The sequence below is a fragment of the Pristiophorus japonicus genome, chromosome 2 (assembly GCF_044704955.1).
Source record: "Pristiophorus japonicus isolate sPriJap1 chromosome 2, sPriJap1.hap1, whole genome shotgun sequence".
Classification (NCBI taxonomy): domain Eukaryota; kingdom Metazoa; phylum Chordata; class Chondrichthyes; family Pristiophoridae; genus Pristiophorus; species Pristiophorus japonicus.
This window is the reverse complement of record NC_091978.1, coordinates 239,184,685-239,208,671: the sequence shown is the minus strand read 5'-3', so window position 1 is coordinate 239,208,671 and position 23,987 is coordinate 239,184,685. Positions and strand designations below refer to the sequence as shown.

Here is a 23,987-nt window from a genome sequence, read left to right as displayed (position 1 = left end):
CGTTGAGTTTCTTGCAAAGGTAACATTTAAGAACGGGGGCAATACTGACAATGTCATACCTTGTGCAAGCCTTTTGCGTGATGGTGCTGCGGAGGAGACAATTGATTCGACGTCATCGTATGACGAACCTCGGAGCCCATAGGGTGATGAGCAGCAGACCTTATCCACATCGGGTATATCGACGTTCATACCTGCACCTGAGTGATGCAGACTGTGTCAGAAGGCTGCGTTTCCGCAAAGAAGTTGTAACTGAGATCTGAGAGTTAATAAAAGCAGACCTGCAACCTAGAAGCGTTGGGAGGACTGCTTTGTCAGTTGAAGTGAAGGTTACAGCTGCACTTTCATTTTATGCATCTGGATCGTTCCAAGCTACAACTGGGGATGTGTGCACCGTTTCTCAACATGCAACCCATATCTGCATTCGGCAGGTGACTGCTGCACTATATACCCGGAGGAATGACTACATAAAGTTCCCCATGACTGCCCAGGCAATGCGTGACAGGGCTGTGGGCTTCTCCAGGATTGCTGGCTTCCCAAAGGTACAGGGCTGCGTTGATTGTACACTCGTCGCTTTGCGAGCACCTTTTGGAGGATTCCGAGATGCACAGGAACAGAAAAGGCTTCCACTCCATTAATGTGCAGCTTGTGTGTGACGACATGCATTGCATCATGTCAGTTGATGCAAGATACCCTGGGAGCACCCATGATGCGTTCATCCTACGCGAGAGCATTATATCTGCCATGTTTCAGCAGCAGCCAAAAGGGCAGAGCTGGCTTCTGGGAGATAAAGAGTACAGCCTCGCCATCTGGCTCATGATGCCCCTACGCGCAACCCAGGCGGAAGCTGACCGAGAATACAACATGTCACACATTGCGACGCGCAGCATCATAGAGAGGACCATTGGCATCTTGAAACAGCGTTTCCGATGCCTGGACCATTCCAGAGACTACTTGCTGTACACCCCTGAGATTGTCGGTCAGTTCACTGTTGTGTGCTGCATGCTGCATAACTTAGCCATCATGTCGCAGCAGCAGATGGTGGTAGAAGACCTACCTGAGGTGAGAGTGGCTGATAATGATGAGGAAGATGCAGATGACGAGGACGACGAGGAAGCCATGCAACTACCTGAACCCGGAGCACGACGACGGCGGAGGAGGGGCGTGCTGTCATGCCCCTTTAACGATTGCTCGAGCCTTGCGCCAGCAGCTCATCCGTGAGCTGAAGGCTCAGCGGCAACTATTCCACGTGGACCATGTTTACAGTTTGGACCTTTTCCGTAATGTGTTATGTTAATGGAACAAATGATGGAAATGATTCTTGTTTACTTAAAAAGTTGTGTTAATAATCAAACAAATAATATAAATGAATCAATTATAATTTAAAATATATTTTATTCAGTTTAAAAATATTTGTTTGTACTTAACTTTAATGACCATATTCTTATCAAATTTTAAAGTTTTCACTTAAGATCACTTACTAACTTTTTTAAACTAGTAAATTTACATAACTTACAAAACTTTTAATTTGAGAACAGTAGCAACAATAATAGCAGCAGCAAAAAAAGGCTGCACCCATCTCTCCTCCATCTTATTCTAAGACTGCCCACTGACGGTGGTGCTGTGTTTCTCTGGTTGGTACCATGCTTATTCTTTTGAACATCTCGGGTAATGCGCACTTCTTGATGGTGGAGGGGCAGCCGGTAATGTGGAAGGCCCAGCTTGGGCCTCTTCAGCGGCTGGTCTGGGGATTGGAGTGGGAGTGGCAGTTGATTGTCAATGGGTGCGGGGTCTGGGCGTGTTCCCTAATTACAGCAGCTAACTCCAAAATTCCCTCCCTTGTGCCCTGACAGTGTCTCCACTACCTCCAACATTCCCTCCCTCATGTTCACCGCCAGTGTCTCGGCTACCTGTGACATGCCCTCCCTCATGTTCACCAACCTGATTTCAGCTGACTGAGATAGTCCCTCCCTCATGTTCCTGGACAGCGTTCCTATTTCTCGTGAGAGTATTGTTACTTCTCCCGACAGTCCCGATACCTCATCACCCAGCCCACTAATGATGTCCAGGAGTGATCGCGTAAGGTCAATGTTCTCCGCACTCATTGCCATCACCTGAACCACATCTGTTACATCCTGCACCTTAGGAGAGCGCAGTCGAGCTCTCCTCACCCCGAGTGTGGTTCACAGCCTCCCAGTGGGAACCGCAGCTTCGGATTGTGGGGCCCTAGCTGTGCCTCGCTGCACCACACTGGAACCCGCAGCCTCAGACGATGGGGCCCTGGGTGTGCCTTGCTGCATCCCACTGGGACCCGCCGCCTCGGAAGGTGGGGTCCTGGGTGTGCCTCGTTGCACCCCACTGGAATCCCCAGCCTTGGACAGTGTGAGTATAACAGTGGGGACTTCATCCATTCCCTCCCCCTCACCCTCATCCCCATGCTCCTGGTCTAGAAGGTGGGATTGGAAGATTTTCTCCACTTCAGGTTTGTCCTCATATGAATCTTCTGCATTGTCAGGATTGGCCTCAAGTTCTGCAAAATATAACCGAGCACAGACAAATGGTTAGTAGCAGAGGAGGGGGCAGGGTGGGTGGCGTGAGTAGGCTCACACAGCGCAGGCAGCAGGCTGATTTGAAGGACCACGATGAATGATAGCACATTGCATCAACCGAAGCGTAGCTGAGGGAGACATCCCCATGAACCGAAGCATAGCTAGCCCATGCAGTACTTAACATGTAGCAAAGCCAGACTCTGGAATTTGCAGGACTTGCCCTCGCCCTCGAATGTGGGCCCAGCTTGTGCAGTGGTGGTTGCTTTTCTCCAGGCAGGACCAATTAAAGCAGCGACCCTCTCTTCCAAGGGTGTCAGTGGGTGCAGATTTGCCGGACCTCCTCCTGTTCGAGTTCTTTCCCTTTTTATTATGTGCCACATTCCTCTGCAAAGATGAAAATATAACTTTTTAAAGAGAGGTGTCTTTCTGCTGAGTGGGACATATACAGATGATTACATTTACAATTGCAATTCCATTGAATAAATGAAAATATTACTTACACTAACTACTTGGCCAAGGTCCTGCCACTTTTTGCACTGGCCTCCAGACGTCGGGGTGGTTACCATTGCACAGTAATCTTCTGCAAGTTGGTTCCAGCGCCTCCTTCATTTCTTTTGGTGGAACTTTTATGTGACCTCTGCTGGTTTCCAGCTCCTGCTATCTGCTCTCAATCACAGTAACTATTGCCTCCACTTCATCCTGTAAGAAATTCTTGGTCCTTGCACCATGTTGCATCTTGCATTGCAGCTCCGATTTTTCCAATGAGAATTAAAGTTCTTGCACACAACTGGCTCTTTAAAAATGGCTGGTCAATGTTGAACCCAGAGTAAGTAGTAAATAGCTTGGTGGCACAGTTAACATGAACTCTCTCACTCTTGCCACCCCGCCCCCACCATGACTTCTTTCTTAACTCTGAGACATTGAGCACAATGTGTAAAACTACCATAGTTGGCACTGAAGTAACTTGGCATAATTTTGCAGGAATATTTTCAACTGTACCTAGAACTAGAGACAGCTGCTGTGCTGATACAGGATGTTCAGTAGTAGTTATTGCAGGAAACAGATAACTGCAGACTAAAGCTTCCTGATGCCTATTTGCGTGCTTAGAAGCATAGTCCGAAGTTGTGTTCACAAACATGATGCGAAATGTCATTGGCACGTTTTAACATTTTTGACCAATAATAAGTCAGAAGCTTGGGCAAAAGGGCTTAAAGCAGAACCCATCTCTTCTGGAACAGATTTTAATATTTAGTTCATCAGAAGTGTTTCATTTACGACTGCTTTTGAAAAAGCATTTCCAAACTTGTAGCTGTGTGTTATGGCTAAATAACTTTGGTAGTGTTGCTTTATAAAAATTCATTACAATTTCCCTTTTCGCATTATTATACTTGTTATAGAAATTAACACAAATAAGTTCCCAATACCAATGGTTAAAAACTGAGATTTTTGCTACTATTAAGACAGTGAGAAGAAATCATCGTCTGTCACTGTTTGAAAATGCATACAAGTGATAAAACCAAAGAAAGACTTCTATTTATATTGCAGCTTTCACGATGTTCCAAAATGCTATAAGAACATAAGAAATAGGAAGAGGAGTAGGCCATACGGCCCCTCGAGCCTGCTCTGCCATTCAATAAGATCATGGCTGATCTGATCATGGACTCCGCTCCACTTCCCCACCCGCTCCCCATAACCCCTTCTCCCCTTATCGTTTAAGAAACTCTCTATTTCTATCTTAAATTTATTCAATGTCCCAACTTCCACAGCTCTGAGACAGCAAATTCCACAGATTTACAACCCTCAGAAGACATTTCTTCTTATCTCTGTTTTAAATGGGCAGCCCCTTATTCTAAGATCATGCCCTCTAGTTCTAGTCTCCCCCATCAGTGGAAACATCCTCTCTGCATCCACCTTGCCAAGCCCCCTCATAATCTTATACATTTCGATAAGATCACCTCTAATTCTTCTGAATTCCAATGAGTAGCGGCTCAAACCTACTCAACCTTTCCTCGTACGTCAACCCCCCTCATCCCCGGAATCAACCTAGTGAACCTTCTCTGAACTGCCTCCAAAGCAAGTATATCCTTTCATAAATATGGAAACCAAACTGCACGCAGCCTCACTAATATCTTATATAGCTGTAGCAAGATTTCCCTGCTTTTATACTCCATCCCATTTGCAATAAAGGCCAAGATACCATTGGCCTTCCTATTCACTTGCTGTACCTGCATACTATCCTTTTGTGTTTCAAAGGTTGGCATCTGACAGTGCAGCAATTCCTTAATACTGAACTGACAGTACAAAATAAAGCATCAAAGGGAAATATATTCTATATAAAGTATACATGGTGATGTTGAAAAATCAGTTTGTTTTAGCATTTGGTTATAAAGTTTATTGAAATTATATAGGTTATTTTGAATGGCATAAACCAGAGGAGTGAAATGTGAGTTGTCTTCAGAATCTTTTATTCTGCCAGATGACTGGTAATTTTTGTTTTTATGCATGCATAATTCTAGTTTTTTTGCTTTTGATTTGTGTATTTGCTGTTCATTCAAATTATATTTAATACATGTATCTTCACGATGGAAGACACAAATAACCTTCCGAATATACTAGGGGACAGTAGGTCTAGTGAAAAGGAGGAACTGAAGGATATCCTTATTAGATGGGAAATTGTGTTAGGGAAATTGATGGGATTGAAGGCTGATAAATCCCTGGGGCCTGATAGTCTGCATCCCAGAGTACTTAAGGAAGTGGCCCTAGAAATAGTGGATGCATTGGTGATCATTTTCCAATAGTCTATTGACTCTGGATCAGTTCCTATGGACTGGAGGGTAGCTAATGTAACACCACTTTAAAAAAAAAAGAGCCAGAGAGAAAACAGGTAATTATAGACCGGTTAGCCTGATATCAGTAGTGGGGAAAATGTTGGAATCAATCATTAAGGATGAAATAACAGCGCATTTGGAAAGCAGTGACAGGATCGGTCCAAGTCAGCATGGATTTATGAAAGGGAAATCATGCTTGACTAATCTTCTGGATTTTTTTGAGGATGTAACTAGCAGAGTGGACAAGGGAGAACCAGTGGATGTGGTGTATTTGGACTTTCAAAAGGCTTTTGACAAGGTCCCGCACAAGAAATTGGTGTGCAGAATCAAAGCACATGGTATTGGGGGTAATGCACTGACGTGGATAGAGAACTGGTTGGCAGACAGGAAGCAGAGAGTAGGGCCCTTTTCAGAATGGCAGGCAGTGACCAGTGGAGTGCCGCAGGGCTCAGTGTTGGGACCCCAGCTCTTTACAATATACATTAATGATTTAGATGAAGGAATTGAGTGTAATATCTCCAAGTTTGTAGATGACACTAAACTGCGTGGCAATGTGAGCTGTGAGGAGGACGCTAAGAGGCTGCAGGGTGACTTGGACAGGTTGGGTTAGTGGGCAAATGCATGGCAGATGCAGTATAATGTGGATAAATGTGAGGTTATCCATTTTGGGGGCAAAAACACGAAGGCAGAATATTATCTGAATGGCGGCAGGTTAGGAAAAGGGGAAGTGCAACGAGACTTAAATACAAAATCTAGACTGACCCTCCACTGCTGCACTCAGGTGTGTCCATATCTGGATAAGGCTGTGCTGAGGTTTGGAGCCCAATCGTTCTGGTGGAACTTGGTGAGGAGTGAAAGCAAGTTATTGGTGAGTAGGTGTTACTTGATGATGCCATTGGCTCCTTCCATCACCATACTGATTGAGCAGAGGCTGATGGCACAGTAATTAGTCGAGTTAGATTTATTCTGTTTCATGTGGGTAGGACATAACTGAGTAATCTTCTACATTAAGAACATAGGAAATAGGAGCAAGAGTCGGCCATATGGCCCCTCGAGCCTGCTCCGCCATTCAGTAAGATCATGGCATCTGTAATTAGTTTAACATCTATAGTGGGGAAAATGCTTGAAACTATCATTAAGGAAGAAATAGCGGGACATCTGGATCGGAATAGTGCAATCAAGCAGACGCAGCATGGATTCATGAAAGGGAAATCATGTTTAACTAACTTACTGGAATTCTTTAGGATATAACGAGCATGGTGGATAGAGGTGGACCGATGGATGTGGTGTATTTAGATTTCCAAAAGGCATTCGATAAGGTGCCACACAAAAGGTTACTGCAGAAGATAAAGGTACGCGGAGTCAGAGGAAATGTATTAGCATGGATAGAGAATTGGCTGGCCAACAGAAAGCAGAGATAAATGGGTCCTTTTCCGGTTGGAAATCAGTGGTTAGTGGTGTGCCACAGGGATCAGTACTGGGACCACAACTGTTTACAATATATATAGATGACTTAGAAGAGGGGACAGAGTGTAGTGCAACAAAATTTGCAGATGACACTAAGATTAGTGGGAAAGCGGGTTGTGTAGAGGACTCAGAGGCTGCATGGAGATTTGGATAGGTTAAGCGAATGGGCTAAGGTTTGGCAGATGGAATACAATGCCGGAAAGTGTGAGGTCATCCACCTTGGGGGAAAAAAAACAGTAAAAGGGAATATTATTTGAATGGGGAGAAATTACAACATGCTGTGGTGCAGCGGGACCTGGGGGTCCTTGTGCATGAAACTCTTTTTGGTAAAATTCAACATTTTGAAACAACTGCCTCCCCGTCAGGGAATGGAACCCCGGTCACCCGCATGACAGGCGGGGATACTCACCACTTTACTAACGAGGAACTGACGGGTACTTTCCTTGTGCATGAAACTCTTTTGAGTAAATTTCACACGGCGAGTTAGCTGACCGCGGCTGAACTCGAACCTGCAATTTTCTGATAATATCACAGTTACAATCGAAGTCAGACGCCTTATCCATTACGCCACGCGGCCACTTCCTTGTGCATGAAACTCTTTTGAGTTGAAACTCTTTTGAGTTTCCTTGTGCATGAATCCCAAAAGGTTAGTTTGCAGGTGCAACAGGTAATCAGGAAGGCAAATGGAATGTTGGCCTTCATTGCGAAAGGGATGGAGTACAAAAGCAGGGAGGTGTTGCTGCAACTGTATAAGGTATTGGTAAGGCCGCACCTGGAGTACTGCGTGCAGTTTTGGTCACCTTACTTAAGGAAGGATATACTAGCTTTGGAGGGGGTACAGAGACGATTCACTGGGCTGATTCGAGAAATGAGGGGGCTACCTTATGATGATAGATTGAGTAGACTGGGTCTTTACTCCTTGGAGTTCAGAAGGATGAGGGGTGATCTTATAGAAACATTTAAAATCATGAAAGGGATAGACAAGATAGAGGCAGAGAGGTTGTTTCCATTGGTGGGGGAGACTAGAACTAGGGGGCACAGCCTCAAAATACGGAGGAGCCAATTTAAAACCGAGTTGAGAGAATTTCTTCTCCCAGAGGGTTGTGAATCTGTGGAATTCTCTGCCCAAGGAAGCAGTTGAGGCTGGCTCATTGAATGTTTTCAAGTCAAAGATAGATCGATTTTTAAGCATTAAGGGTTACGGGGAGAGGGCGGGTAAGTGGAGCTGAGTCCACGACCAGATCAGCCATGATCTTATTGAATGGCGGAGCAGGCTCGAGGGGCTAGATGGCCTACTCCTGTTCCTAATTCTTATGTTCTTATGGCTGATCATCGACCTCAACTCCTTTCCTATCTGATCTCCGGATCCCTTGATTCCCCCAGAGTCCAAAAATCTCTCTATCCCATCCTTGAATATACTGAAAGACTCCACATCCACAGCCCTCTGGGGCAGAGAATTCAAAAGATTCACAACCCTGAGTGAACAAATTCCTCCTCATCCCAGTCTTAAATGGCTTACCCCTTATCCTGAGACTATGCCCCCTAGTTCTAGACACTCCAGCCAGGGAAAACAATCTCTCAGCATCTACCCTGTCAATCCCCTTCAGAATCTTGTATGTTTCAATGAGATTACCTCTCATTCTTCTAAACTCCAGAGTGTATGGGTCCATTCTGCACAATCTCTCATCATAGGACATGCCAGTGTCACAGGTGTACTGTAATTGTTTGACTTGGGGGTGTTGCTAGTTTTGGTGCACATACCTTTAGTTCCATAGTCGGGATAGTGTTGGGGCCTATAGCCTTTACTGTGTCCATTACATCCAACTGCTATGTCGGATGTAGTGAATAGAATGCTGGCATCTATGATGGTGAAGACCTCTGAAGGAAACCGTATAGGACCATCTACTTGGCACGTTTGGCTGAAAACTGTTGCAACCACCTCAGCCTTGAGTCTTGCACACGTGCTGGGCTCCAACCTGGTTGACAATACCGATCTCCTGTTAGTCACTTAGTTATCCACCATCATTCTTGACTGGATGTGGGATGGTTACAGAGCTTTGCTGTAATCCATTGGTTGTGGGACCATTTAGCTCTGTCTATAGACTGCTATTTTTGGTGTTAGCATGCAGGTAATGCTGTGTAGTACCGTCACTAGGTTGGAACCTCATTATATGCATAGTGCTCTTGACATGACTTCTACACTCCCCAGTGAACAAAGGTTGGTCTTCAAGCTTGATGGTATTGGAGGAGTGAGGGATGTGCTGGGCCATAAGGTTACAGATTGTTATGGTGTACAGTTCTGGTGCTGGCCTACAGTGCCTTATGGACATCTGATTTTGGGCTGCTAGATCTTTCTTTAGGCTGTCTCAATTTAGGTAGTGATTGTGTAATATCACTCTGCACAGTGGAGGATGTCCACACTGTAGAGAAGAGATTTTGTGGTGGTTACTCCTACCAATGCTCTTGTGAATGGACATGTGATGGGTACATTGGTGAGGATGAGATCAGAGTATTACTTCCTTGGGTTGGTTCCCTTTCCACCTGATGCAGGTCCAGTCTCGCAGTATTCACTGAAACAGATTGAAGGAAAAGAATCCAGAAATCAACACTATGTCCTTCAAAACTTGGCCAGATCTGTCAGTAATTGTACGACTGAGCCATTTTTGGCGGACATTGAAGTTCTTCACCCAGAGTGCATTATGTACCTGGTTTTCCTTCGTGTGTCCTCCAAGTGATGCTCATCATGGAGGAATACTGATTCATAGGTGGTGATCCACAGGAATTAGAACACACAAATATTTGTTTGGTCCAACCAGTCCATGTTGGTATTTGTCCTCCACATGAGCAAGCAGCAGATTATGTGGTGTCTGTAAACTAAAATACAGACTGATTTTGAAGTATATTCTGAGAAAAAAACCTTCCTAGCAAACTTCCAAAGGAGTTTGAAAACTGACTGGAAAATTGAGGTACTACTGTTTTTCTGTGCTGAAGACCAGGTATTTATTAATTCCTATAAACATGGGCATCAGGCTAATGGATTCTACAATAAAATGTTCATGTTTCTATATAAAGCAAAGTAATAAAAGCAAATAGAACACCATGGATGTCATATGTGGATGTTATCCAAATAGAACACCAAAGTCAGAATTTAAGTTTGTGTAATTCAGAGATGCTTTTTGTCCGATATAGTAATTGCTTTGAGTTTTTTTGTTTTGTAATACTTCTGTGAAGCGCCTTGGGACGTTTTACTACGTTAAAGGCGCTATTTAAATAGTTGTTGAGGTGCATTGAAATCTTTTGTTTAAATATATTACAGGTGGATTCTCGATAGTGTTCTTGGTTCGAACTCACAGTGGAGTACGCTGTGCCCTGAAACGCATGTATGTGAATGATGCACATGACTTGAACATCTGCAAAAGGGAGGTTACTATTATGGTAAGCAAATGTTGATTCTGGATGCATAAATGGTGAATGAAAACTGTAATTACTGATGAAGTCGAGAAGATTACTGTCAAATCTTCATATATACTAAATCTCCTTAGTCTTTTTAGATGATGATCAAAGGTAGAGTTTTGGAATCAAGGCTGATGGGCAGAATTTTAAAATAAGACTTGGTATATATGCCGTTGCTTTAGGTCTCAAAATAATATAGTGTCCTACAATAATCTTTGAATAGACTATGCTGTATTTTTTGTAAATGGTCATTCATAAAATTATTTATCCTACAACAACAACTTGTATTTATATAGCGCATTTAGCTTAGTAAAACACCCCAAGGCGCTTCACAGGACTGTGACACATGAAGAAATTAGGGCAGATGACCAAAAGCTTGGTCAGAGGTAGGTTTTAAGGAGTGTCTTGAAGAAGGTAGAATGGTGGAGAGGTTTAGGAGGGAGATCCAGAGCTAGGGGCCTCGGCAGCTGAAGGCACGGCTACCAATGTGGTTGAGCGTTAAAATCAGGGTATGAAACTATGAATAACCTATTGGTTTCTTGATGGTACTTTCCTCATCAAAAACAATTTGTCCCAACAATGGCTTAGTACGTAATTGTGTAACATATAGCATTAGAACTAGGTGACAACATAGGAAAGAAAAAGAAAGTAATGAAATGCTGCGCACCTGAAACCTAATACTGCCATGGTACTATTGTGGATAACTGCATTACTTTCTTATGGGATAGATCACAGATCTAACGGAAGTCTAGAAATGCAGTACTACTTTTAAATACGATATTTTATTCATTTTAATCTGTCTTTCCATTCCATGCACTGTTCTTAATCAAGAAGCTTGGCAGCCTGCTTCAGGCCTCTGCCAAATGTTACTCTGGGCTGTCAGCCAGACTATGTCTGGGGAGGCATGGGATAACTCTCCTTTCCAATTCATCTTCCTCAAAGAAAGTAGCCTCCAATCACAACAAAGACTCAATGGCCCAGAAATTTCTGGGTCTGGGAAAATAATGGCGAGTTCACGCCATTTTCAATGTTTCCTTAATTTTACTTTGTCTCTTTTCTCTCTCTCGCTCTCAATCCAATCTTTTGTTCCCTCTCTATTTCTCCTTCTGCTTCTAATTTGATGCGAATACACCCTATTTCCTTCTCTGTTGTTCACTCAGTTTCTTTATCCTTCAATTTCATTGGTTAAGGAGATAAACCATTGGACCTGACATTCTGGAGGTCCCAAATACCCCGTTGACCACACCATTTTCAATTTGCACTTCCAGCAATTCGCGGCGCAAAACTAATACGATCTGAATTGGGAAGAAAATCCAGTTCATGCCACTCAGCAATTTCTGTGCCAATATAGTCCTGTACTAAATTTCAAATTCATACTTTTTGGTATATTTCAGTACTCTACAAGGTGAGGGGCCCCAGTGCTGGAGAATGAAATATCTTTGAGATTTCTTTCAGCTTCAAACATGCCTAAATCAAATCTATCACCTAACATGAAGTACCCATTACCTATTCAAATTCTAACCACAGAAGAACTACTCCGATTGCACCATTTTCTATTTTTCTATTTGCCACACAAGCTATTTTTAGTCTTCGAGATTGCTGCTTTCTAATTCTGTGGCCAGTAACAGGTGGATTGAGTGTGCCCAAACTCATTTCATTTAAGATCTCTATACAGGTCGAAGAAACACCAGCCTATTACTTTGAGCTAGATTTGAGCCATGATCTCAATTGTAAGGAGATAACTGTTGACCCACTACGTTACATAAGAACATAAGAAATAAAAACAGGAGTAGGCCATTTGGCCCCTTGAGCCTGCTCCACCATTCAATAAGATCATGGCTGATCTGATCTTGGCCTCCACTCCACTTCCCTGCCTGCTCCCCATAAGCCTTGATTCCCTTTATCATTCAAAAATCTGTCGATCTCCACCTTAAATATATTCAATGACCCAGCCTCCATAGCTCTCTGGGGCAGAGAATTTCAAAAATTCACGACCCTCGGAGAGAAGAAATTCCTCCTTTCCGTTTTAAATGGGCAACCCCTTATTCTGAAACTATGCCCCCTTGTTCTAGATTCCCCCACGAAGGGAAACTTCCTCTTTGCATTAACCCTGTCAAGCCCCCTCAGAATCTTATGTTTCAATAAGATCACCTCTCATTCATCTAGTGCGAAGGAGGAACTGAAGGAAATCCTTATTTGGCGGGAAATTGTGTTTGGGAAATTAATGGGATTGAAGACCGATAAATCCCCAGGGCCTGATAGTCTGCATCCCAGAGTAGTTAAGGAAGTAGCCCTAGAAATAGTGGATGCATTGGTGATCATTTTCCAACAGTCATTCGACTCTGGATTGGTTCCTATGGACTGGAGGGTAGCTAATGTAACACTACTTTTTAAGAAAGGAGGGAGAGAGAAAATGGGTAATTATAAACCGGTTAGCCTGACATCAGTAGTGGGGAAAATGTTGGAATCAATTATTAATGATGAAATAGCAGCATATTTGGAAAGCAGTGACAGGATCGGTCCAAGTCAGCATGGATTTCTGAAAGGGAAATCCTGCTTGACACATCTTCTAGAATTTTTTGAGGATGTAACTAGTAGAGTGGACAAGGGAGAACCAGTGGATGTGGTGTATTTGGACTTTCAAAAAGCTTTTGACAAGGTCCCAAACAAGAGATTGGTGTGCAAAATTAAAGCACATGGTATTGGGGTTAATGTACTGACGTGGATAGATAGTTGTGATAAACTGATCCTTTTCAGAATGGCAGGCAGTGACTAGTGGGGTGCTGCAGGGCTCAGCTATTTACAATATACATTAATGATTTGGATGAGGGAATTGAGTGTAATATCTCCAAGTTTGCAGATGACACTAAGCTGGGTGGCGGTGTGAGCTGTGAGGAGGAGGTTAAAAGGTTGGAGGGTGAATGGACAAGTTAGGTGAATGGGCAAACGCGTGGCAGATGCAGTATAATGTGGATAAATGTGAGGTTATCCACTTAGGTGGCAAAAACATGAAGGCAAAATATTATCTGAATGGCGGCAGGTTAGAAAAAGGGGAGGCGCAACGAGACCTGGGTGTCATGGTACATCAGTCATTGAAAGTTGGCATGCAGGTGCAGTAGATGGTGAAGGCGGCAAATGGTATGTTGGCATTCATAGCTAGGAGATTTGAGTATAGGAGCAGGGAGGTCTTGCTGCAGTTGTACAAGGCCTCAGTGAGTTCAGTTTTGATCTCCTAATCTGAGGAAGGATGTTCTTGCTATTGAGGGAGTGCAGCGAAGGTTCACCAGACTGATTCCTGGGATGGCAGGACTGACCTATGAGGAGAGACTGGATCAACTGGGCCTGTATTCACTGGAGTTTAGAAGGATGAGAGGGGATCTCATAGAAAATTCTGACGGGACTGGACAGGTTAGATGCAGGAAGAATGTTCCCGATGTTGGGGAAGTCCAGAACCGGGGACATAGTCTAAGGATAAGGGGTAAGCCATTTCGGACTGAGATGAGGAGAAACTTCTCCACTGAGTTGTGAACCTGTGGAATTCGCTACCGCAGAGTGTTGTTGATGCCAGTTCATTGGATATATTCAAGAGGGAGTTGGATATGGCTCTTATGGTTAAAGGGATCGTATGGAGAGAAAGCAGGAAAGGGATAATGAGGTGAATGATTAGCCATGATCTTATTGAATGGTGGTGCAGGCTCAAAGGGTCGAATAGTCTACTCCTGCACCTATTTTCTATGTTTCTATGGAAACTCTAATGAGTATAGGCCCAACCTGCTGAACCTTTCTTCATAAGACAACCTCTTCATCTCAAATCAACCTCGTGAACCTTCTCTGAACTGCCTCCAACGCAAGTACATCCCTCCTTAAATAAAGAGACCAAAATGGTACGCAATACTCCAGGTGTGGTCTTGCCAATAGCCTGTACGGTTGTAGCAAGACTTCCCTGTTTTTATACTGCATCCCCCTTGCAATAAAGACCAACATTCCATTTGCCTTCCTAATTACTTGCTGTACCTGCATGCTAACTTTTTGTGTTTCTTGTACAAGGACCCCAGATCCCTCTGTACCACAGCATTTTGTAATTTCTCCCCATTTAAATAATTTACTTTTTTATTTTTCCTCCCAAAGTGGATAACCTCACATTTTCCCACATTATACTCCATCTGCCAAATTTTTGCCCATTCACTTAGCCTGTCTATATCCCTTTGCAGATTCTTTGCATCCTCCTCATAACTTGCTTTCCTGCCTATCTTTGTATCATCAGCAAATTTGTCTACATTACACTCGGTCCCTTCATCCAAGTCATTAATATAGATTGTAAATAGTTGAGGCCCCAGCACTGATCCCTGTGGCACTCCAGTAGTTAAAGTTTGCCAACCGGAAAAAGACCCATTTACCCGACTCTGTGTTCTGTTAGTTAGCCAATCCTCTATCCATGCTAATATATTGCCCCCAACCCCGTGAGCTCTTCTCTTGTGCAGTATCATCATCATCATCGGCCTTTCCTCAAAATCAAGGAAGACTTGCTTCCACTCTTAAAATGAGGTCTTAGGTGGCTGAACAGTCTCTGTCACAGGTGGAACAGATAGTCATTGAGGGAAGGGGTGGGTAGGACTGGTTACCTGCATGTTCTTTCCACTGCCTACGCTTGATTTCTGTATGCTCTCGGCAATGAGACACTCGGTGCTCAGCGCCCTCCCGGATGCACTTCCTCCACTTAGGGCGGTCTTTGGCCAGGGATTCTCGGGTGTCAGTGGGGATGTTGCATATTATCCGGGAGGCTTTGAGGGTGTCCTTTTAACGTTTCCTCTGCCCACCTTCGGCTCGTTTGCCGTGAAGGAGTTCCGAGTGGAGTGCTTGCTTTAGGAGTCTCATGTCTGGCATGCAAACAATGTGGCCTGCCCAGCGGAGCTGATCAAATATGGTCAGTGTTTCAATGCTGGGGATGTTGGCCTGGTCAAGGATGCTAACGTTGGTGCGTCTGTCCTCCCAGAGGATTTGTAGGATCTTGTGAAGACATCGTTGGTGGTATTTCTCCTGCAACTTGGTCTCTACTGTACATGGTCCATGTCTCTGAGCCATACAGAAGGGCGTGTATTACTACAGCCCTGCAGACCATGAGCTTGGTGGCAGTTTTGAGAACCTGGTCTTCAAACACACTTTTCCTCAGGCGACCGAAGGCTGCACTGTCGCACTGGAGGTGGTGTTGAATCTCCTCGTTAATGTCTGCTCTTGTTGATAAGAGGCTCCCGAGGTATGGGAAATGGTCCACGTTGTCCAGGGCCGTGCCTTGGATCTTGATGACTGGAGGACAGGCTGGTGGAGGACCTTTGTCTTATGGATGTTTAGCGTAAGGCCCATGCTTTCGTACGGCTCAGTAAATATTTCGACTTTGTCCTGGAGTTCAGCCTCTGTGTGTGCAGACGCAGGCGTCATCCGCATACTGTAGCTCGACGACAGAGGTTATGTTGGTCTTGGACCTAGCTAGCAGATGGCAAAGGTTGAACAGGTTCCCACTGGCTCTGTAGTTTAGTTCCACTCCAGCGGGGAGCTTGTTGATTGTGAGGTGGAGCTTGGCAGCGAGGAAGATTGAGAAGAGGGTTGGGGCGATGACCCAGCCCTGTTTGACCCTGGTCCTGACGTGGATTGGGCCTGTAATGGATCCGTTGTTAAGGATCACGGCCTGCATGTTGTCGTGGAGCAGGCAGAGGATGGTGACGAAATGGAGGAGGACGCTCCATAGACCCTCACGGTTGACAGTGTCAAAGGCCTTTGTAAGGTCGAAGAAGGCCATGTATAAGAGCTGGCGCTGTTCCCTGCATTTTTCCTGCAGCTGTTGTGCTGCAAAAATCATGTCCGTTGTGCCCTGTAGGGGACGAAATCCGCACTGTGACTCCGGGAGGAGCTCCTCGGCCACAGGGAGAAGGTTGAGGAGGACTCTAGCGACGACTTTCCCAGTGGCTGATAACAGGGAGTTGCCGCAATTGTACTTGTCCCCTTTTTTAAAGATGGTTCCGATCACTGCATCTCTGAGATCTCCCGGCATGCTCGCCTCCCTCCAGATGAGAGAGATGACGTCATGTATTCTTGCCAACAGTGCCTCTCCGCCATACTTTAGTGCCTCAGCAGGGATTCCATCTGCTCCCGGAGCCTTGTTTTCAAGCTGTCTTATGGCTTTTTCTACCGCTTGCAGTTTTGGGGTTTTTCTGAGGTGGTTGCGGGTAGCATGCTGCGGGATGGAGTCGATAACACTCGAGTCAAAAGCAGAGTTTCGATTGACGAGATTTTCGAAGTGCTCCTTCAGCGGGCCCTGGCTGCCTCAGTGTCCTTGAGTGTTTCCCCAATCTTGGCCAGCAGTGGGGTGGGATGGGGCCTTGTTTTTGGCCGGTAGGTGGCCTTGATTGTGATGAAACATAAAAACATAGAAAATAAGTGCAGGAGAAGGTCATTCGGCCTTTCGAGCCTACACCACCGTTCAATAAGATCATGGCTGATCATTCTCCTCAGTACCCCTTTCCTGCTTTCTCTCCATACCCCTTGATCCCTTCAGCCATAAGGGCCATATCTAACTCCCTCTTGAATATATCCAATGAACTGGCATCAACAACTCTCTGCGGTAGGGAATTCCACAGGTTAACAACTCTCTGAAGAAGTTTCTCCTCATCTCAGTCCTAAATGGCTTACCCCTTATCCTTAGACTGTGTCTCCTGGTTCTGGACTTCCCCAACATCGGGAACATTCTTCCAGCATCTCACCTGTCCAGTCCCGTCAGAATTTTATGTTTTTATGAGATCCCCTCTCATCCTTCTAAACTCCAGTGAATAAAGGCCCAGTTGATCCAGTCTCTCCTCATATGTCAGTCCTGCTATCCCGGGAATCAGTCTGGTGAACTTCGCTGCACTCCCTCAATAGCAAGAACGTCCTTCCTCCGATTAGAAGACCAAAACTGAACACCATATTCCAGGTGAGGCCTCACCAAGGCCCTGTACAACTGCAGTAAGACCTCCCTGCTCCTATACTCAAATCACCTAGCTATGAAGGCCAACATACCATTTGCTGCCTTCACTGCCTGCTGTACCTGCATGCCAACTTTCAATGACTGATGTACCATGACTCCCGGGTTTCGTTGCAGCTCCCCTTTTCCTAATCTGCCGCCATTCAGATAATAATCTGTCCATGTTTTTGCCCCCAAAGTGGATAACCTCACATTTATCCACATTATACTGCATTTGCCATGCATTTGTCCACTCACCTAACTTGTCCAAGTCACCCTGCAGCCTCTTAGCGTCCTCCTCACAGCTCACACCGCCACCCAGCTTAGTGTCATCCGCAAACTTGGAGATATTACTCAATTCCTTCATCTAAATCATTAATGTATATTGTAAATAGCTGGGGTCCCAGCACTGAGCCCTGCAGCACCCCACTGGTCACAGCCTGCCATTCTGAAAAGGACCCGTTTATCCCGACTCTCTGCTTCCTGTCTGCCAACCAGTTCTCCATCCACATCAGTACATTACCCCAATACCATGTGCTTTAATTTTGCACACCAATCTCTTGTGTGGGACCTTATCAAAAGCCTTTTGAAAGTCCAAATGCACCACATCCACTGGTTCTCCCTTGTCCACTCTACTAGTTACCTCCTCAAAAAATTCTAGATTTGTCCAGCATGATTTCACTTTCATAAATCCATTCTGACTTGGACTGACCGTTCACTGCTTTTCAAATGTGCTGCTATTTCATCTTTAATAATTGATTCCAACATTTTCCCCACTACTGATGTCAGACTAACCAGTCTATAATTACCCGTTTTCTCTCCCTCCTTTTTTAAAAAGTGGTGTTACATTGGCTACCCTCCAGTCCATAGGAACTGATCCAGAGTCAATAGACTGTTGGAAAATGATCACCAATACATCCACTATTTCTAGGGCCACTTCCTTAAGTACTCTGGGATGCAGCCCATCAGACCCTGGGGATTTATCGGCCTTCAATCCCATTAATTTCTCTAACACAATTTCACGCCTACTAAGGATTTCCTTGAATTCCTCTTTCTCACTAGACCCTTGGTCCCCTAGTATTTCCGGAAGGTTATTTGTGTCTTCCTTCGTGAAGACAGAACGGAAGTATTTGTTCCAACTGGTCTGCCATTTCTTTGTTCCCCATTATAAATTCACCTGACTCTGACTGCAATGGACCTATGTTTGTCTTCACTAATCTTTTTCTCTTCACATATCTATAGAAGCTTTTGCAGTCAGTTTTTATATTCCCTGCAAGCTTCCTCTCATACTCTCTTTTCCCCCTCCTAATTAGACCTTTTGTCCTCCTCTGCTGAATTCAAAATTTCTCCCAGTCCTCAGGTTTGCTGCTTTTTCTGGCCAATTTATATGCCTCTGCCTTGGATCTAACACTATCCTTAATTTCTCTTGTTAGCCACGGTTGAGCCACCTCAAGGAAGAATCCTCGCACATCACGGCTGTCGGCCAGCTGCTGTATCTCCTGTGCTTTCTCCATCCATCACCTGTTCTTTAGGTCCGGGGTTTTTTGTTGGACCTCAGCCTTGAGCCGTCTGTAATGCTGCTTTGCTGCTCTCGAGTTGGGTTGTTGTTTAAGGCTCAAATGTCCTGCGCTTGTGCGCTCTTTGCTCAAAGTTTCTGCCATTTCCCTGTTTCCTATTATTAATTCCCCAGTCTCATCCTCTAAGGGACCAACATTTACTTTAGCTACTCTCTTCCTTTTTATATACCTGTAGAAGCTCTTTCTGTCTGTTTTTATAATTCTTGCTAATTTACTCTCATAATCCATCATATCTCTCTTTTTAGTATTTTTTTAGTCGTCCTTTGCGGTTTTAAAAATTTCCCCATCCTCTGACCTTTCACTAATCTTCGCAACATTGAATGCCTTTGTTTTCAATTTGATACCGTCCTTTACTTCCACGGATGTTTCATCCTTCTCTTAGCCACAGATGTTTCATCCTTCTCTTAGCGTCTGTCTTTCTCACTGGAATATATGTTTGCTGAGAATTATGAAATATCTCCTTAAATGTTTGCCACTGCTTATCTACTGTTTTATTCTTTAATCTATTTTCCCAGTTCACATTAGTCAATTCTGCCTTCATACCTTTTGTAATTGCCTTTATTTAAGCTCAGGACATGTGTTTGAAGCCAAGTTTCTCACCCTCAAACTCAATTTGAAATTTGGTCATGCTATGATCACTCTTCCCAAGAGGATCTTTTACTATGAGATCATTGATTAATCCAGTTTCCTTACACATTACCAGTTCTAAAATAGCCTGCTCCCTGTATTGTTCTAAGAAACCATCCCGAATACACTCTATGAACTCTTCTTCAAGGCTATCTTTGCCAATTTGATTTGTCCAATCAATATGAAGATTAAAATTGCCCATGATTATTGCCGTATCTTTCTTACAAGCCTCCATATTTCTTGATTTATACTCTGTCCTACAGTGTAGCTACTATTAGGGGGCCTTTAGACTACTCCACCAGTGATTTCTTTCTCATTATTTCTTATCTCCACCCAAACCGATTCTTCGTCTTGATCTTCTAAGCCAATATCATTTCTCACGAGAGCACTGATCTCATCCTTTATTAACAGAGCGACCCCACCTTCTTTTCCTTTCAGTCTATCCTTCCAAAATGGCAAATTCCCCAAAATATTCAGTTCCCAGCCTTAGTCACCTTGCAACCACATCTCTGTCATTGCTATCAGGTCATACTTCCATTTGTGCTGTCAACTCATCTGTCTTGTTACGAATGCTGCATGCATTCAGATAAAGAGCTTTTAATTTTGTGTTTGTACTATTTTTCCCAACTCTGACCCCACTTTCTGGTGCACTCTTATGTTTATATGCTCTGTCCCTTCCTATCACACCACACTCTGGTTATCATTACCCCCATCGCTACTCTGCACTATTGCCTTCTCCTTTTTCTTTGACTTTTTAAATTTCCGCTCAATTGATCCCTGCCCGCCCCCCCCCCCCCCCCTATTTAGTTTAGTGCCCTATCTACAGCCCTAGTTATTCGATTCGCAGGACACTGGTCCTAGTCTGGTTCAAGTGAAGCCCGTCCCAACGGAACAGCTCCTGCTTATACTGATGCCAATGCTCCATGAATCGAAACCCATTTCTCCCACACCAATCTTTGAGCCAATCTCTCTGATCCTATTTACCCTATGCAAATTTGCTCGTGGTTCAGGTAGTAATCCAGATATTATTACCTTTGTGATTCTGCTTTTTAATTTAGCCCCCAGCTGCTCGTACTCCCTCAGCAGAATCTTTTTTTTGTGCGACCTATGTGGACCATGACAACTGGATCTTTCCCCTCCCACTCCCAAGTTCCTCTCCAGCCCAGAAGAGAGGTCCTTAACCCTGGCACTGGGCAGGCAACATAGCCTTCGGTACTCATGCTCTTGGCAGCAGAGAACAGTATCTATCCCCATAACTCCTGTGCCCTACCACTATCACATTTCTTTTTTACTCCCCTAACTTGAATAGCCCCCTGTACCACGGTGCTGTAGTCAGTTTGTTCATCCTCCCTGCAGTCCCAGCTCTAAGTCCACACAGGGAGTAAGAACCTCGTACCTATTGGACAAGGGCTGAGGCTCTTCCATCACTACATCCTGGGTCCCCATAACCTCCCTCCTGTGTTTGACCATGGACCAAATTTGAATTATTTAACCCAAGGTGTGCGACTGCCTCCTGAAACGCAGCGTCCAGGTAGTTCTCCCCCTCCCTGATGTGTCGCAGTATCTGAAGCGCGGACTCCAGCTCATCAACTCTGAGCCGAAGTTCCTCCAGCTGCAGACACTTACTGTAGATGTGGTCGCCGTGGATCACACTGGTGTCCAGCAGCTCCCACATGCTACAGCTGCAACACATCACCTGCCCTGCCATCTCTAATGTATTTTATTTAATTAATTAGATTGACAAGTTTTGAAATATCAAATTATGTACTTATAGTTTTTAATTTGTACCACGGCTCTTAAATTAAACCAATGACCAAGTTTAGAAAAAAGAGAGAAATAGAGAAATACTCACCAACCAATCACTTACCTGTTTTCCGGTGCCGTCACACGTTGATTTCTTTTTACTTCTTTCCCCTTACAGGTCCCTTGATGCTGCTATGAGCTAGCTCTTTTCAAGTTTCCCGCTCTGGTCTGTTCTCGCGCTGGTCTCCGGGCGCTCTTTTAACCTCCTGCTGGTCTACTGCAACAAGTGTTATCAGCTACAGTAATAAGTACTTAACATGGGTAATGCTTTCTACAAATGTTTTTGTAACCAGCTCTTTATGCTTTCCTTTTAGAAAGAGCTTTCAGGCCATAAAAATATTGTAGGTTACTTGGATTGTGGCATTACATCAATCAGTGATAATGTTTGGGAAGTGCTTATTCTAATGGAATATTGCCGAGGTAAGAATACCTTATTTTCTGTTGCCTGCCTGTGAAATATTTTGCTTTTCAAAGCTTTATGATGAATACACATACTATGGGTTTCACTATATTTCCTTTAATTACTTTGGTGGTGCCCTTCGAACTGAACTATCATGAGACTAAGTTACTAGACTAAGTCCTGAGGAGGAATTTTTACTTTGAGGCGCTGGGGGTGGAGTGGGTAGCTTTTGATGATTTGGGGCTGGGAGGAAGCACTCTGGCTCTTCCTGGCCTACAAGGAGTTCTCCCTGAGGTTGTCCTCTCTGCACTGCAGCTGTTCGATTTCCTGAGGCCTGGGAAACCTGGCCAGCCACAGTAAAACCTGCAAAGCAGGCTAAATCCAAGGCATCCAGCCTCATTAATGTTTTTAATGCCAACCACCTCCTGGCTGCCCACCCCTTGTCCCGCCTCGGGTAAAAACACTATAATTTCCACCAACCTAAGTGTCTCTTAGATTTTTGTTTAATTTGTTCCTTTTAGTAGTACAAACATGCCAAATTCATATACTATTTTTAAAAATTTTTGGAAACCAATGTTCAAACTTGAAGACTTGTCATAACTTCAAATTGGTTTGGACTTACATTAGTCAGAAAACCATGCAAACTCAGAAACTTGGTTATGAGTGGGTGTGAAGGTTCAACAACTGAATCCAATGCATCCAAAACACAGCTGCCTTCTATCAAATTTACCTTAGCCACTCTATTGTCCTACTTGCACTTGCTACACAGTGACTACTTTTTACTCTTACTTTAGCAACTGTGAAGGGGCAGTGCTGTGATTGCATGTTATTTTTCTTGTTTTATTCAAACTTGAAAAAAAAATGAAAGCCAGAGCAGGTGTGACAGAAATAATGTTTTTAAAACTGTGCTCTTTTTTTTTTATTAGTGAAGTTTTGTGCTCATCAAGGTGAGGTGTGCCAGTACTGGAAATTAAATACTTCCCAGTTTAGGTCACTCAAGTCAGAATCAAGTCATTTCAGAATTAGGAAATAGTGACTTTAATGCATAGGAATTTTACATGGTAAACAGTGTGCTAAAATAGATACATTTCAACCCTGTGTAGCATTTTGTTTTGCTCATCTTCAGTTGTGTCTCAAGTCTGTAAACATTCCTTGATTCTTTCTCCTACGGTTCTGAAATTGAAGCCACTAGTTTTTGCACAAGCAGAAACCACTTCTTGGTATTTATTGACAGCGGGACAAGTGGTGAACCAAATGAACCAGAGGTTGCAGACAGGTTTTGTTGAAACAGAAGTTCTGCAAATTTTCTGCGATACCTGTGAGGCAGTTGCAAGGCTGCATCAGTGCAAAACTCCAATCATTCACAGAGATCTGAAGGTAAGAATCACATTAAGGTAGAAGTGCTACATATTGTTGCAATACTAATGAGTTTCATAGATCACACTAGTGCAAAGTTTTAATATTCGCTATGTTGTGAAAGTGGGAAACCAGTTATGCATGTACAGCCAATTATGTTGATACATTAGTACTTTATTAAAAAAAAAGCAGTTGTCTGTCTATACCTATCTATTTTTGCTGTGAGCATATCTTTCTTGTGTGATCTTCTCTCATGGATCATAAAGATGACGACACATTGACTTATTTCAGAGCTGTGTGAAATGTAACTCTGGACCTCATTAACTAAATGTTTTGTATAGTATAGGGCCCAAGTTTCCACATGATTTGCGCCTGATTTTTTAGGAGCAACTGGTGGAGAACGGACTATCTTAAAAATCGCAGTTCTCCACATTTTTTTTTCTGCAGTTCGAGTCAGGTAGAATAGTTCCACTTTGGAACAGAATTTTTTCTTCAGAAGGGGGCGTGTCCAGCCACTGACGCCTGATTTCAAATTTTCTACAGTGAAAACTTACTCCAAACTAACTTAGAATGGAGCAAGTGAAGATTTTTGTAGAACTGAAAAAACCTGTTCTACACTAAAAAATCAGGCGCAGGTTACAAATTAGGCGTCCAGAACGAGGTGGTGGGGAGGGGGGGGGGGGAAGGGAAGTCATTAAATTCTATAATAAATCCTTATTTATACTTGGAGGGAGAGAGAGGGGAGGGGAGGAGAGAGAGGGGAGGGGAGGAGAGAGAGGGGAGGGGAGGGGAGGAGAGAGAGGGGAGGAGAGGGGAGGGGAGGGGAGGAGAGAGAGGGGAGGGGAGGGGAGGAGAGAGAGGGGAGGGGAGGGGAGGAGAGAGGGGGGAGGGGAGGAGAGAGAGAGGGGGGAGGGGAGGAGAGAGAGAGGGGGGAGG

The 23,987-nt window shown here is 44.1% G+C and overlaps 1 protein-coding gene across 1 annotated transcript in view; it reads left to right on the top strand.

Moving 5' to 3' along the window:
• The window catches only part of bmp2k (BMP2 inducible kinase), a 179,981-nt gene that overhangs the window by 53,250 nt on the left and 102,744 nt on the right, over window positions 1-23,987 (top strand). Inside the window, exons 2-4 of the mRNA XM_070871093.1 lie at window positions 10,158-10,276; window positions 21,610-21,715; window positions 22,930-23,072. Coding sequence (XP_070727194.1) covers window positions 10,158-10,276; window positions 21,610-21,715; window positions 22,930-23,072 — 368 coding nt within the window. The remainder of the gene's footprint in view (window positions 1-10,157; window positions 10,277-21,609; window positions 21,716-22,929; window positions 23,073-23,987) is intronic.